Here is a 17178-nt window from a genome sequence, read left to right on the forward strand (position 1 = left end):
CTTCAAAATTAAAAGCCAAGGAGATGCAAGTGCCCAGTAGGGGACTTGGAGACTAGGATCCCCATTCAGCAAGGTCCTTAAGAATGTGCCTAAGTCAGCATATTAGTAGTGCCATTGAAGCTCATAAGCATATGCCTAACTCTAAGCACATGCTTAAATACCTAGATGAACTTTAATATTTCTAGAAGAAGCAAGCTTGTGCCATAAGCCTGCAGTATTATTTAATTCCTTTCAAATCACAAGCTGTCCAGCTGCTAATATTAACAGTACATACTTCCATGGAATTTGTAATTGAGAATTGCAATGGTACATTTATGTTAAGAAATATTCTGGGCTAGGGAGCGTCTAAGAGACTAATGTCTAAAATGCTGTGCAGGACAGAAGTAGCAAGTCATTTTCCTCAAAAGGCCTTGGAAAGGACAGGAAGAATTTGAGATCTAATCAGGGCTTCATTTAGGGGTGAGGAAAGAGACAGGAATGACCAGGCACCCAGCATGCATTCACTTTAAGTCTTCTCCCTGTTAAATCATGTGCATCTTTGTTAGATGCACTAATATTAGCTTTTTGGTTCTTAGATATTCTTGTACTGATCTTCCTCAGAATAACAATATAGATATCTGGTTTTACTGCTCTGAACAATCCTTCACTGGAACTGTAGTTAACTTAAAACCAGATAAAAATACTTTGGATCTTTATCTGAACTACTCTCTGGATCTGCACTGTGCAATCACCCACAGAATCTCTAGGGTACGGACATTAGTTATTACTAAGCAATAAGTGCTACAACAAGTGTTAAATCATGAAAAATTTATTATAGTTATAATATGAAGTTAAAAGTTGTCTGTTTTTGAACAAGCATTTTAGTTGGTCATGAACCTGCTAGTGTCGGTAGCTGAACAGAGATTAAATCTAAGATTAGTGTTTTGCCTCTATTTTGTAACTCACTATCGGTATGTCTATACAGAATTCATTTTCCTGTTAGAATGCCAAAGTAGTCATTTTGTAACATTTACATTCCTCATATAAAATGTGTAATGTACATTTTCAGCTTGCTACAGAGAGATATATAAACATTTACAAAATAAACATTATTGTAGTTAACATACTTTGACCAGGTTTTTTTTTATTAGCAACACATCAATAGCAGATGCACAAAAATTAGAAGTCAATGATTTAAAAAACCTTTTTGACATTTGTGACCATTAATTTGTATTTAAAAACAGAAGAAATAAAGGCTTGTGTTTGGAGCCTTTTACGGGTCTCCAATAATTGTTTCGTTTTAATTAAAAATAACTAACAACAAAAAATAATTAGGCGTACACCATGATCAGCCAGTTTGCTAACGTCCATCTTGATCACAAATGGATAACAATGTAAAAAGAACACATTAGTTCACGGAGTATAAAATATTGCACAAGAGCAGTTTCTTTTGAAGAAAAGATTTCCCAAGTTTATGAATGGCAAAATGGTTATGCATTTAAAGAAATTATATATATGCATTTTCTAAAACAAGGAACATTCAGTAATACTGTTAGAACAGTCATCCATCAACTTCTTCCCAATTTACTCTATGGTATGTCAGTGATGAAGATTTGGCAAAGGTAGAAGGCAAACAGTAAAGTGTGTGTATACATATATACATATATTATATATAAAATGTGTCAGACAAGCCACAATAGCGATCTAATCCAAGAGCTGGGCATTTTTAGTCATTAAAAAGAAATCTGAAGTCTTAGATGCTAGTCACAGTGATGATCACACAGTAGTGGAGTAGGATTCCATTCTTTGCTGGTTCTTTTGCTTTGGAATAATCTTGTCTGTATCACCAGTGTCTAGAACACCTTCTTCAGTATCACTGTCGCTGCTATCTACTACAGTTGGGTCCAAAGCCATCTGTCCAGTCCTTCTGTGTAAATGAAAGTGGACCCTACCCTCCTGTATGGAGTTACTTATAAAATCTTCATCAGAAGAATGAAATGACTCATCATCTCCTATCAAATGGTTGACAATGTGAATCCCATCAAAAGTGGGTTGGTCTGAGAAGCCTTTCTGGCCTTTTAGGCATCTGATCTGTTAAAAACAAGAGTTAACATTTAAATACAGGTGAAGAGTCCAGCAATAGGAATAAAAACATGTTTGAGAAGTAAAGTATCCTTGACAATAAATGATTTCTAAATGCAAGCAGGACCAAGATTGCCAAGAGTTACTAGAGTTTGAATGTCCAAGAGGAGAAACTTTAGAAAGGGGCTGAGCAGGTACTCTGCACTTTTTGAAATCAGGCCCTTTAGGGTGTTTCAGGTTTGGTACCAAAAAGCACTTATTGTACTCCTGAAAAAGTTGAACTGTATGTACAAGTCCCTCTGGTTATTGAGGCTAAATCTTGTGTCTTTGAACATTCCCACTGAGAATACACTACAGCTGTGGGATTTCAGGTAGCCCTATTTATTACTGGACAGTCACTACTTTTCTGTATTATCTCAGGAAGAGTTTTTTGTGCTTGTCATCTAATTAGAAAAGACAAGGCGAAAAGCTTCTATCGGGGGCTGTGATTGCCAATGTTTTGTGGAAGAGCAAGTGAACAACATGCAAGAGCAATACAAGTGGTTCTCTCCATCTTGAAAGATACAGAGCATCAACCTCCAATGAACCACAACATGAAGGTTTTAACCTGCATTCTTGCTCTGAAACTTACCTTTCCTCATAGAAGAGCAAACTATTCTCAATTTTAAAGAGAAGTGTCTTACAAAACAAAACTGGTTGGGGCACAGGTAAAGTGTACTTAATATTTGCTTTTCAAGTACACTAAACTGTAGTGATAAACTAGCTACTATGACCACAGGATTAAAGCTACTCTGAAGGAAGAAAAAAGCCTTAATGCTGAGCAAGTCACATCATAACTTAGTGAGACTAATCTTAGCTGTTGGAAGAGGTCTGTGGGGTTAGCTCTTAGAATTCACCTAGATCAGTTTAGTCAGTCAATATTAAGGGGTCAGTCTGACAGCTTCAGAGACAGCACCAAACTCAAAAACCATGGGGACACAGAAAGGGCATAAAATTGCTTTGTAGAAACCTCCTGCCACCATTTTGGGAGCTTAAAAGGCCATGTATGAAAATGCATCACTTTTGCTCTGCTAGACAAATAGTTGCTTGCAATGCAAAGGTCGTGACAATGGTGGAAGGGCAAAAATCTAAACACAGAGGCTTTGATTAGAAAGTTTGAATTATACAGAACATTAACAAGCCCAGTTTGCGTTGCAGAGTTCTGGGGGTTGTGGGGGGAGGAATTCACCTCCATGCACAGACTCGTTTCAGTGTGGTGATGCTGCTGGCACAGCAAAGAACAGGGAACTTCCACACTTGTTTGCAAAGGAGCTGGTGTTCTCCACAGAGAATGGCGCAGAGGGTGGGAACTGGGAGCAGGAAAAATCTGTGATCAGGGCTGACTTTATGAAGGGTGGTGCCCGATTTGAATACCCTGAGGCGGTACAGGGCTTTGGCGGTATTTGGTGGCGGGGGGTCCGCTCCAGGTCTTCTGTAGCACCAAAGGACCCCCCGGCGCTGAAATGCCACAGAAGCCCTGAAGCAGACCCCTTCCTCCCTCCACCACCGCGGAAATGCCGAAGACCGGAGTGGACCCCCCCGCCACTGGGTGAGTAAAAAAATAGTAAGGCGCGGGGCCCGATTCCAGGAAATCGGGGGGAATCGGCTTAAAGCTGGCCCTGACTATGATTACTTCAGTGGCCTTAATATACCATGGAAATTGTGTGAAGGAGTTGCAGTTATTTCAGCCTTTAATCAAGAAAGTCTCCATGAAGAGAGTGGGGTGGGGGGGGGAGTGGTGCACGCACAGGGTGGCAGAACATGTTGCAGACCCATGCCTGGGTTCCAGGTTTGAAGGTGGATTTCATCTCTTCAAAAAGAACAGGAGTATTTGTGGTACCTTAGAAACTAAACAAATTTATTTGAGCATAAGCTTTTGTGGGCTACAGCCCACTTCTTCACATGTATAGAATGGAATATACATACAAAGAATCAAACTCCTACATTTTACCTGGAGAGTCCTCCTGCTGAGTGAAATTTGCCTACATAAAGTAAGGACTTTTTGAGCGTGTGTATCTTCTGCTGTATTACAGTTATATCCCATAATGTAAATAGATACATACATAGAAGGGGAGCAGTATAATGTATTTGGAAAAAGCCACCAATTCATCTACCTCAATGTTTCCTAAACTTGGGATGCCGCTCGTGTAGGGAGAGCCCTTGGCAGGGTGGGCTGTTTTCCTGCCACGTGTGCACGTCCGTCCGATCGCGGCTCCCACTGGCCGTGGTTCAGTGCTCCAGGCCAGTGGGGCTGCGGGAAGCGGCGGCCAGTACATCCCTCGGGCTGCGCTGCTTCCAGCAGCTCCCGTTGGCCTGGAGCAACGAACCGCGACCAGTGGGAGCCGAGATCGAATGGACCTGCAGACGCGGCAGGTAAACAAACTGGCCCGGCCCACCAGGGGATTTCCCTGGCGTCCCAAGTTTGGGAAACACTGATCTACCTAGTTGTGAAAAAAAACAACAACTGATTCATAAAGGCCTATCTGCACTTTAAATGGCAGAATCTCATAATATGGATTGGACAAACCCAAACATTTCCAGTACTTAACTATGGTATTTCCAAAGCTAAACAGGACTAATAATGGAACACCAGGGGGAGGGGGGAGCAGGGGACCCTGTCTACAGACTTGGTACATTGTAATAAGGCACATAATATATAGTGACTGCACTGGTAGGCCACTGGTGCTTACTTCAGTTCTATTGCGAGGTTTGATTTCCAACACTAACTGCCCTCAAGCACCAGAGACTTGAACTTCCGCTATCTGAACTCTTATTTGCAGAAAGAAACCCCTGAACAAGCAAATCATGCAGGGGTCAGTCATACATTTTGCTAAGATTGTGATAGCAATTCAGTGACATGCTTTTAAGTAGCAGCAGCTGCAGGCACCTGTGTCTGGGTGACATAGCCAACTGGCACTGGGCAGGCCAGTTGGTAGAAAATATAGAAGTGGCCAAAACCTTGCTTCATCCCCAACCTTGAACTCTAGCCTCTCCTTAGGATCTTTCTATCCTCCACTACTAGCCGATTCTGTATTGTGTACGAAGCAATCACTTAAAATCTGGCAGACAGATTTTACCCTGAAAAGCTTAGCTTCACATCTTGGGGCTGCCATTCTGGATTCACTTCTTTGAGCAATAAAAACAGTTTTGGAAGCTTCAAGTCCCAAAGCCTATTTGAACTTGTTAAAAATGTGAATATTGCTGTTTGACCCTAAACGACCTGCAGTGAAATGTCAGTGCACTAATCTACTGCAAAACCTGGACTTTTCCTCAACAGAAGAAAAAAAATTAGCAAATTTTAATTGTAAAACAGAAAACATTCCAGTACAATTTATTGGTCTTTAACTGAAGGAAGTAAAAAATAATCTGACTTGTACTATCATCGAATTTCATTCTTTTTTAGAAATGAGCAATTGTTAGAGAACTGAAATCCTTAAAAAAAGCTACCATTCAAGAGAGAACCTTGATGGTAATGTTGTCCAAAATTCAAGGCAGTGTGTAACACCAGCACTACGGAAGTACTTAGATACTTACTACTCAGTAGGCTTACAAGCAATAGGTCCGTAGATGCTCATTACCAAAGCATACACTGCATAGATCCTCCTGTCCTTCCCTATGCTCAGTGAATTTGCTGTTGACTGAAGGCTTACTTAGTATGTGTAAAATTTAAAATTCAGCATGACATGCCTGTGCTCTGAGGGAATCAGATGCTACAGTAGATGGTACCAATTTAAGAACCTTAATGGACAGTGCCTTTTAATTTGAGGATCTACAGAATCTTAAAAGCTCTTTTCAAGTATTAGTGAACCGAGACACAGCACATCTGACAGGAAAACCATATTCTCTAGCTTATAATTTGGGAAAATGAAATGGATAGAAATTAAGTGATTTGTCAAGGTCACAAAGTGCAGGCAAGAGCCAAGAATAAAACCTAGGTTTTCCAATCCCATCTGTGACCATAAGATCACTTCCTCTGGGAGGAAAGAGGGTGAGCCCTTCAAGGACTGCCCAGATTGAGTAGGGCTGGAGTTATATCCCTGGGGCATGGCACAGCAGTTGCCAGGCAGTTAAGCCCTTCTCTGTGAGTTATAATTGGTTAAATCCCAGTCCTTCTTTCAAGTGCTGCAATTGCCTTTTCTGCCCAGAAGGGCGTTAACAGGCCTCGTTCTGATCTCTCGCCCCTGCCCCATTTCTACAAGACTAGATGGTTTCTTCATGTGGTGGTTCTGTGGGGACTTTGGCCTGATCAGGTTTGGGAATACAGCAGGCCTGGTAGACCCACAGACATTAGGAGGGAGGCCTTTAATAGTTCAAGGTAACAATAGCTTCACCCACACTTTCACTGCTGCCTAGACAGGCTGCCTATAGGAGATCAAAGTTTTAACCACAGGACCAAAAGAGGACTGTCTCCACCTTTGCCCCCTCCATGCCATCAAGAAAAGACGGTTACTCACCTTTGTAACTGTTGTTCTTCGAGATGTGTTGCTCATATCCATTCCAGTTAGGTGTGCGCACGCCGCGTGCACGTTCGTCAGAGAAACTTTTACCCCAGCAACACTTGGTGGGCCGGCAGGTCGCCCCCTGGAGTGGGCACCACTATGGCGCCCGACATATACCCCTGCCGACCCACCGCTCCCTCAGTTCCTTCTTGCCGGCTACAACGACAGTGGGAAGGAGGGCGGGTGTGGAATGGATATGAGCAACATCTCGAAGAACAACAGTACAAAGGTGAGTAACCGTCTTTTCTTCTTCGAGTGCTTGCTCATATCCATTCCAGTTAGGTGATTCCCAAGCCTTATGTAGGCGGTGGGGTCGGAGTGAAAAATGCAGAATGTAAAACTGCGGAGCCAAAGGCTGCGTATCTCTTGACTGTTGAACCAGAGCATAATGTGAAGCAAAGGTATGGACCGAGGACCATGGAGCTGCGCGATAGATCTCGTGGGTAGGTACATGAGTTAGCAAGGCGGCAGATGAAGCCTGAGCCCTGGTAGAACGCATGGTGATGTGGCTTGGGGAAATGTGAGCCAAATCATAACAAGTGCGGGTGCACGTTATCACCCAAGATGAGATCCACTGAGAGGAAACAGGTAGGCCTTTCCTTCGGACTGCTACTGCGACGAGAGTTGGGGCGTGTTACAAAATGGTTTTGTCCGCTCAACATAAAAGCGAGCGCTCTACAGATGTCCAGGGAGTGCAATTGTTGTCCCCGTCACGTGAGTGTGGTAACATGAAAGGCCGAAACCACCTTAGGGAGGAAAGCCAAGTGTGGACGTAACTGCACCTTGTCTTTGAAAACATAAGTATGGTGAACCACCATAAGAGCCTGAGCTCGAAGACTCGTCTGGCCGATGTAATAGCTACGAGGAAAGCTGTCTTCCAAGACAGGTATAGCAGCGAGCAGGTCGCTAACGGGTCGAATGGAGGAGACATAAGTCTGGTTAAACCAGGTTGAGGTCCCAGGTTGGGGCTGGGCGGCGTACCTAAGGGTGTATGCGCTCCAAGCCCTTGAGGAACCCCGAAACCATAGAGTGTGAGAAACACAGAACGACCACCTTAGCCTGGATGGAAGGTAGAGATGGCTGCCAAGTGTACCTTCGGCGAACACCGCTAGGCCCTGCTGTTGCAGGCCGGAAGGTAGTCCAAAATAGAGGGATCGAGACCCCAGCAGGAGTAAGATTTAAGCGTTTCGCACCTGTAGGAGAGACGCTTCCACCTGGCCAGGTACGTTGACCAGGTGGAAGGCATCCTGCCACCCTGATAGTCACGTAGGAGCCACACCGTGAGGTGAAGAAACTGCAGGTCAGGCGGCGAAGTCTGCCGTGGTCCTGAGGTATGAGGTCTGGGTGGAGTGGCAGGGTAATTGGGCAGGCTATTGACAGGCGAGCAACGTGGCGTATTAGTGCTGCCTGGAACACGCTGGAGTGATCATGATGATGCGCGCTCTGCTCCTGCGAAAGTTTGAGCAGGACCCAATGAGCGGGGAACGGCGGGAAGGCATAAAGGTGTTGGCCCTTCCACGCATGAGGACAGCGTCCGAGATCGGTCCCGGGGAGAGACCTTAGAAGGAGCAGGACCTCGACATTTCCGTTCTCGCGGTAAGCGAACAGGTCCATATGTGGGGAAACCCCCCCACTTCTGGCACAAAATGCATCACATCAGCAGGGCGACCACTCATGAGACAGGAAAAACCCTGCTGAGTCGAATTGCCAAGGAGAAAGGATGCTACCAGATTTATCGAGTGGGCTATGCAAAAGTCCCAGAGATCGATAGACTCCTGACAAAAGGAGGAGGAGGACCCATGTCCCTCCCAGGTTGTCTATGTAGTACATGGCCGTTGTGCTGGCTGTAAACACTGAGACGCTACGGCCTCGCAGCTGCTGCTGGAACCCCTGGCACGCCAGGCAGACTGCTCTCATCTTTGAACATTGATGTGGAACGCCAGCCCCTGAGAAGACCAAAGGCCCTTAAGCTCGAAGGTTACTGAGGTGAGCACCTGAGCTGAGAGATGACGCCTCCATCGTCAGGGACAGTGAGGGCTGGGGTGGATAGAGCGGCATCCCTGCCCACATCAGGGAGGGAGTTAGCCACCTTCTAGGGAGCCTAGGATGCTCAGGGAATGGTGACTATGGTGACCATTGGGCCCTATCCGGCGGTACGCCGATTTGAGCCAAACTTGGAGATGACAGAGGCAGAGCTTAGCGTGTTTGGTTACAAACTAGCAAGAAGCCGTGGGACCCGGGAGACCGAGACAAGTGGGAACCAGAGTGGATGTTTCCGTAGTGACCATCAGGCCTAGACATGTGAATAGGTCCTTGACGATGCCCACACACTGAGTGACTTGTGTCTTGGAGTCTCCTCAGATAAGCCAATCGCCCAGATACGGAAACGCATATCCGACGTCGGCGGAGAGGTGGGTGGCGACTACGGCCACACACTCGGTTAATGCCTGTGGGGCTGTAGCAAGGCCAAACAGCAGGACCGTAAACTGGAAGTACCAACGGATGCTAGAAAGCAGAGGTATCTCCTGTGCGGAGGGAAGATGGCAATGTGAAAGTACGCGTCCTTCATATTGAGGCGGCATACCAGCCTCCAGGATCTAAGGACAGGATAATGGTTCCCAGGGGATGCCATGCAAGGACTTCAACCTTAACATAAACTGGTTGAGTCCTCGTAGTAGTGTAGGATAGGTCTGAGACCTCCGTACGAGTCGGGGATTAGGAATAGTTGCCCCCTTCGTCCATCAGCGTCTGGTGCCTCTTGTAAGAGGAATTACGCCCGAGAGGAGTCCCTGAAGAGGGACAGGGTTGGAACAAAATTGGAGGTGGCACCCAAACTCCACCATGTGCAGGGGACCGCGAACTGAAGTTAACTGGGACCACGCCAAGAGGAAGTAGGAGTGGTAAGCAGCTTGTAACGGTACACCGCCCTGGTGCACTTTGAAAGTTCGTCTTTGGTCCCCATCGTGATTGTGAGTGGGGCCTCGATCTTGGCCCTCTAGGGTCCTGACGGTCGTCTGCGACCACCTCAGTCGCGCCGACTGCCAAAGCCCAATCTGTGGCTAGGCACAGAGTGTGGTGGTGTGGCTGGGGGATGGAAAGGCTGCGTTAGGTCGTCGCGTATGCATGCGAGAGAGAGCTCATTAGGACCTTGTTGCCCTGCAGGCTTTGTAGCCTGGGGTTGATTTCACCACAAAGAGGCCTTTACCAAACAAATGGAAGTTGTGAAAGGCCGGAGGTTTGAAACCGGAAGCCATGAGATGCTCCTCATGGTAACGAGGCCTGAAAGAGAAGCTCTAGCCGCCTTTTCCTTCCTCCAAGAGGGCAGTGAACTCTTGGCTGGAGTCTTGATGGAGAAGCTCCATAATATTATCCCCCGTTATCCAGGTGTTATAATTATAGGGGCTAAGCAGGGCTTATTGATTTGCCACGCGGGCTATAAGAGCCTGCAGAATACACCTTGCGACTGAGTAGGGTCATTCGCCTAGCCCCTTCGATTTTGGGGCTGGCGCCTGTTGGCCATGCCGTCCCTTTTTCTTGACCAACTGAATGACTTAGTGCGCAGGGAGGAGGAAGGACAGACCAGTAGTCGTACCCTCCATAGAGTATCGGCATTCACCTGGATGGTCCGAATAAACGGTAGGGCCCCTCTAGCGGGCAACGGCGATAGAATGTCCACTACTGGGTCCCTACCTCCAGGACTCCTGCAGCTGGAGGTCGCATTGAGTGCTACCCTCCATAGGAGAGCTGATGGGCTCTCAGGTTGTTGGTGGGCACACCCAGAATCGCGGTCTGAGCATAAGAGCTGTCCGCGGGAAGACACTGATGCGTGTCTGGATGGCCATGGAGGTGCTGAAAGATCATGGGCAGAGAGTCGGACTCTACCAGACCTTGCCCAACTTGGCACCTGGGGACCGGTACTGCAAGGCGCACTGTACCTGGAACGAGATCCGGACCTGCGACCAGAGCGGTGCTGGGAGGTCGACCGAGATCTCGAGGTTGGGAGCGGCTACAGGACTCACAGTGCCTGTAGCGGTGCTGGGAGCTGGAACGGTGCCGGGATTATCGGTCGGTGAACGGGAACACCGACCTGTGCGGCGAGTGCGACCGGTGCCGAGGAGAGCAGCGTCGGGACTGCAAGTGGCGTCGGAAGCAGGAGTGCCGACGGAACTTGGACCGTCTGCGGGACCGTGATCATGAACGGTGCCACTCTGCTGCGCCGACAGAGGATGGTCGTATCAAGGAGCTTGCCAAGAGACTGTAGTAGCCGCACCGGCGGTGCCGGGGTTCAGGCAGCATCCACTCTGTCACGGCAACGAGATCCCTCGTCGTTGGAAATGTCTCCGGCGTGGAGGGAACAGTAAGCTCGACCACCGTGTGTACCGGGGAGCTGTCAGGCACCGGATTCGACGGCCCTTGTGGACCGGGATCGACGTGCTGACGTCGCCGGTGCCTCAGCAGGTGTCGTGGTGCAGGGCGATCCGGCTTAGACAGGCTCTCTGTCCGCGGTGCAGTTTGCACTGGGAGCAGTAGGAGCAGGAAACTCGACCACGGCGTGCGCCGGGGAGCAGTCAGGCACTGGATTCGACGGCCCTTGTGGGACTGGGATCAACGGTTGCAGATGTTGTCAGTGCCGTGGCAAGGGTGTCGGGTGCCGGGCGATGCGTCTATGTCTTAGATAAGCTCTGACTGCGGTGCCGTTAGCACGGGAGCAGCAGGAGCAGGAAGCTCAACCACGGCACGTGCCGGGAGCGGTCAGGCACTGGATTCAACGGCCCTTGTGGACCGGGATCGACGGTGCCGACGTTGTCGGTGCCGCGGCAGGTGTCGGTGCCGGGCGATCGACTTAGGCGAGCTCTCTGGCTGCGGTGCAGTTGGCATGGAAGCAGCAGGAGCAGGAGGCTCAACCACGATTGCCATGCCGGGGAGCAGGCAGGCACTGGATTCGACGGCCCGCGGGACCGGAATGAACGGTGCTTGCCGGCATCCTCAGTGCCTCTGCAGGTGTTGGTGCCTGGCAATCCGACGTAAACGAGCTTCTGGTTGCGGTGCAGTTGGCACAGAAGCAGCAGGAGCAGGGAGCTCAACCACAGCGCGTGTCGGGGAGCTGTCGGGCACTGGCAGGAGTCGTCGTGGCTTTCTCAACCCCAGAGAGAGGGAGCGGTGCCGAGAGTCGACGTTCGGTGCCGGTAATGGCGGTGCCGGCAGGGTCGGTGCCGAGGAGGCGCTTCTGTCCGCCGAGTAGCGCCAGCGCTCGGTGCAGAAGGTGGAGGACAAAGAAAGTGCCTCAATTTGTTCTCGGCTTAAACGCCTTGCAAATGGGGCACTTAGCTGTGAAATACGATCCCCCAAGCACCCGTAACAGGAGTCGTGTGGATCTCCTGTCAGCAATGGCCGGAGGCCGGCCAAGCACGGACTAAGAACCGGTGAGCCGGGCATGGGCTCCTGGCACCGGTTGCGGGGAGGGACTACTCCCCGAACCCCGCTAACTATGGTTAAAACTAAACTATGCTAACAAAGAAAAAACGCATAAGTATAGATAAATATATATATAAAAGGATTATAAACATATATCTAAATACACAAATAACAACTACGAGTAGCTAGGGAAGCGGAGGTCAGCTAAGCTGCGCTCCACTGTTCCAACGACCGACACGGGCGGTAAGAAGGAACTGAGGAGCAGTTGGGTCGGCAGGGGTATATGTCGGGCACCATAGTGGCGCCACTCCAGAGGGCGACCTGCCGGCCCACCGAGTGTTGCTGGGGTAAAAGTTTCTCCAACGAACGTGCACGCGGCGCGCGCACACCTAACTGGAATGGATATGAGCAAGCACTCGAAGAACAGAACCTTCTCATGTAAGAAGCCATGAATTAGAAACATTTTGAAAACAGAATGCATGCTTTGTGTTAACCATGGGAACACATCAAGAGTTTATGATTATAAACATTGTCCAAGGCTAATGGAACTTACATTTATTAATTCAGAGCAGTTGAGAGAAGCATGCATATAACATTAACAATTGTGTCACTGGACTTTGGTAATATACTCTTACCTGAAGCTGACTGTCTCATCAAGCCATGCATGAAGGAAAGAGACAGCAAAAAGATTTTCAGGTTTTAGCACATGAAGGGTGCTGATATAAGTGCACACAAATTATATTTTTAAGATACCCCCTTTATATCTCTTTGAAGCTATTAAGGAAATCTCTCTAAACATTAGAATGTCAGCCTACAGTAAAAGGAAAAGATGCAACGAAAAAATGATAGATTAATATTTTGATACTGGTAAGATTGTGATAGATTATGGCACAGAAGGGAGGCAGTCATTTCTGTTTCTTCTGAAGATTTTAAAAACCACAGTTCTACAGCAGTCAAGAACTGTACTTCATGTTCGACATAAAGATGCTTGCCTAGCAGAGTCAAGGCACTCAATAGTGATTACTAATACCGTTCTGTAGTCTGGAAATGGGATCAAAGCATGGGCACTCTTTTGGTTCAAGGTAGGAAAACAGATTATTCATATTAAATCCATATAGGAAAAAAATCAATACTGGATTATGCAAATCTTATTACAACAGGAACAGCCTGAAGAAATCAAAGCCCTTTTTTGTTCTGGACCTGAGTAAGATTTCCTGATTATAAAACAGACGTGATTCAAAAGAAAACTAAACTGTTACTGAAACTATATGCTAACCACTACATCTAATTAGAGCAGAGAATGTTTAACATTGTAAGTGAATATCATAAAAGAATCTAACAGAAAGCTGCCATTTTAGCAGCCTTATGAGGCAGATTTAGGCTTAAAAAACCCAAACAAAAACCAATCAGATTCCACTCCATTTCTCCCGGGGGGAGGGGAATCAGGCAGTTAAGTAAAAATGCAAGAGCTGTCAAGTTAAATGCTATTTAAGTTAAGCATCAGTAACAGCAACTTAATCTGAACACACAAAATTTTAAAAAAAAGTTTCCTTAACTCTAACTTCCCATGGTGTCTAATGGGTTCTGAATTCTTAGCCCTCATCAGGCTCATGACTGTTGGCCTCTGCCCCCTGCTGAAAGTAAAATACCATTTAAGATTGCAGTCTCAACCTAGAGATGGTCACAAAAGATACTGAAACAGTGTCAGCTCTCTATAAAAATCCTCAACAACCCTTTTACTATACCTATTCTTTAAGTAAAGATTTAGCTTAAAGGAAATTTTGAGGTAAACATGGTACCTTAAATTGTCTAGCTGTCAACAGGAAAACAGACTTTTAAGTCTGAATTAAAACTGAAGTTCTTCTCCTTAAAGGTGAACTATAATGCAGAAATATATTTCCACACCAAAAAACTCCCAAAACTTTAAAATGAAGTTAAGGTTTCAGGCACATATCAACAGAGACCAGACATTTTCCTTTTCAAGAAGGTTAGGCAAAGCAAATGTCAGAAACCCCCAAGATGTTAAGGTTATACTTCCACAATAAGCCAGGCACACTCAAACCACCATTACCTGAACTCTGCAGCAGGAGAGAAGATAGACAAAATCTCATAGTTGCAGACATGAGTATCAGCAATCTATCACCTAAAACAGGTCTTCACAAATATGAGCAGTCATAACACTATGGTCCAAATGGGGTTCAATTCAATTCTCTATGCAATCCACTATAGATTTAGTTTCCACATGTCAAGAAAATTAGGTTTCCCTTCTGTCATTGATCTTAGGGAGATAACTTTCAAATAAGATTGTCTGTTGCTCTTTGAGGTTCGAAAAGGCAGAAGCATGATATTAGTTATCAATTATGTTAATTACTTTCAAGCAAACTTTTTACTATAGTTAAAAGGACATCACTTTAACAGGACATCTTTCATTTTTACAGTAATTTTCAGGACAATTTTCACTCAAATGCAGGATCAAATACAAAAAATGTTTTGAGGAGAGCTATACAACTGGCCCTTCAATGAACTGAGCAATGCATATTGCACCTTTTCTCTATTAAGGACTTTCCATGTAAAGATACCAAATGAGCAAATACTCTTAATACCAATGCAAAGGAAATTGTACAGTACTTTGATTCACTGCAAATACTACATGCCTGCAACTATATTGGACAGAGTTCAGGTTGTGGTTTTTATTTCAGTGACTGCATTTCCTGTTTAACTTACTTTTTAGTTAATATTAGCAGCTGCATCCTCAAGCCAGGATATTATGCCAGGAACTTTAACTTTAATCTTAAAGTTTGTGGGAATTTACTTAGTTTTTTAAGATGGTCCCCTGGTCTGTGGGACAGGAGTCTTGTTCTTGCAAACTCCAGATGATCCACAAGAAAGGAGACCCTACCAAGCTGATCATAGGAGATGCTGAGGCAAGGGAATGTCCCCTTACTCTGCTTACCACAGTCTCCTACTAATCATGGTCCTGAAGCACTGTTTTGTGGAGAGAGTCCTAATATATCGGACTCCCTAACGTCTGCAAGATAAGAGTGCTATTCCTGCAAATGTTCAGGTCCTCAGGATCAGTGCTCCTTTCTGACAGATTTGGAGAGTAGCTGCCCTCCTGTTTATTCCTAATGTTTGAAGGACTGGAGATCTCTTTCCAAGGTTCACAGGAAGGACAGATATGGCTGGTAGAAGGATGGCGGGTGGGAGGAGGGAAGGTGTCAGTAGACCAGGGAAAACCACCCATAGAGAGTGGTTTGTGGGAATGACGACTCCTTCCCTGTCTGCATTGAGTAGAGATCCCCAATGAGCCTTAGGAGGCACTAGATCTCTGCTGGAAGAGTCCAATAACATAGGTGACAGCTCTAACTATGTGTCACTTTCAAACACATCCAAAAAACCCCTAGTTGCTCTATTGTTAGCATGTCCTTAAGGAACAATTTTGAGTCACTTCAAATTTTCTACAAAAATTCTGTTTCAGCCCAAGATCTAACTTACTTATTGAGAATATGATTTTTATAGCAGGGACCAACACTGGGCTTATAATACAAACTCTGTTATACCCTAAATATGGAGTACAGTTGTGCCGTTGTTCCATACAGTCTGTCCTTTACTACTTCCTGTTCAGGTATGAACAGCCTCTCTTTCCTGTCCAGAAACTTAAAACGGTTTGTTTTATACAAACATTAGTAATTATCTTCAGTTCTCCAGCAACATGCAAAGAGACAGTGGTACCAAAGAAAGCTAAAACCGTCAATTTTCCCAGCTGTCAGTTGATAGAGGAGGAGATGTGGAATAAAGTAAGGGAAGTGAAGACCTGATATATTTGTCATACATTAAAAAAAAAATGCAAAAAAAAAACAAAACCACACACAAAAACCAAAAGACCGACCAAGTAAAATATTTGGGGAAATTGAGGTAGCCATGACATCTCATAATAGAGCAGTAAAAAGCACAAAATCATTTCCCTACTCCACTCCAGTAATTAGCCTTAAACCAAATAAAAAATCTTCATCTCTTAACTTTGTGCACATTTCTATTCTGCAGCACTAGGATTTTTTCCTAGCACATGCTCAGATTCCAGCTATGGGATTTTCTGTAGCTGACACATTAACAGTAAGTGTAGCTTTTTAAAAAGGGAAAACTGCAATGCAATACATAAAATTTTCATCACAGTATCTAATTAAAGAATAGAATGAGTAAGTGTGTCTAAAAGCAAATAAGCAAACTAGACGCTGCTGCTTTGACAATCTGATGCAGAGGTATTGTAGGTTAAAGACAGGAAATGCCTTGATCATGCATACTAATACTGTGCGGCAGGAGACTTTCAAAACTTGTTTCCAAAACTTTTGGGGGTTAACAGTGAATAATACAGCACTAAACAGTGTTATAAAAATACAGCTAAGGCAAAAATGACATTTCTTGTCTCTTGTAAGCATTAAAATGCTGAACTGCATTTTTTTTTTTTTTGTTTCAAACTTACTTCCTAGCAGAGGGTTCTGTCTGATCTATCAGTGAAACAGAAGCTCCCATTGGCCCCCATTTACACTAGAGAGTTTGGCAACAAGATTTGAACATTTGCCCAGCTTCGCTGTTTAGCTGGTTAGTGTGGCCAGAGCCAAGTAGTTTAAAGACTGCATTCAGACCCAAATTAGTACATTTGGGAAGTTAATTAGAACTCAAGGCTGACATTCTTGGAGTGAGAACCCAGCATCATCCACCATGAATGAGATACTCAGTGACAGGCATTTCTAACAACAAACAATGAACATTCATTTTAAGAGATATTTAGTAAATAGAACCAACTGGTTAAACAACTAGGCACTGCCCTTTATGAATGGGAAGCACAGACTTATCTACTAGCACAGGGGAAGGCAACCTATGGCATGCGTGCCGAAGGCGGCACACAAGCTGATTTTCAGTGGCACTCACGCTGCCCAGGTCCTGGCCACCACTTTGGGGGGCTCTGCATTTTAAATTTAATTTTAAAAGAAGCCTCAAACATTTTAAAAACCGTATTTACTTTACATACAACAATAGTTTAGTTCTATATTATAGACATAGAAAGAGACCTTCTAAAAACATTAAAATGTATTACTGGCACATGAAACCTTAAAATAGAGTGAATAAATGAAGACTCAGTATACCGCTTCTGAAAGGTTGCTGA

The 17178-nt window shown here is 45.5% G+C and overlaps 1 protein-coding gene across 6 annotated transcripts in view; it reads right to left on the reverse strand.

Annotated features, from left to right (window-relative positions):
* Nucleotides 1–1091: 1091 nt before the first annotated feature.
* The window catches only part of EVI5 (ecotropic viral integration site 5), a 138877-nt gene continuing 122790 nt past the window's right edge, over nucleotides 1092–17178 (reverse strand). For all 6 annotated transcript variants that reach the window (XM_075067792.1, XM_075067794.1, XM_032773011.2 and 3 more), the window contains one exon: nucleotides 1092–2070. In XM_075067792.1, coding sequence (XP_074923893.1) covers nucleotides 1756–2070 — 315 coding nt within the window. In that variant the 3' untranslated portion in view covers nucleotides 1092–1755. The remainder of the gene's footprint in view (nucleotides 2071–17178) is intronic.

Source organism: Chelonoidis abingdonii, chromosome 7, assembly GCF_003597395.2.
Source record: "Chelonoidis abingdonii isolate Lonesome George chromosome 7, CheloAbing_2.0, whole genome shotgun sequence".
Lineage (NCBI taxonomy): Eukaryota > Metazoa > Chordata > Testudines > Testudinidae > Chelonoidis > Chelonoidis abingdonii.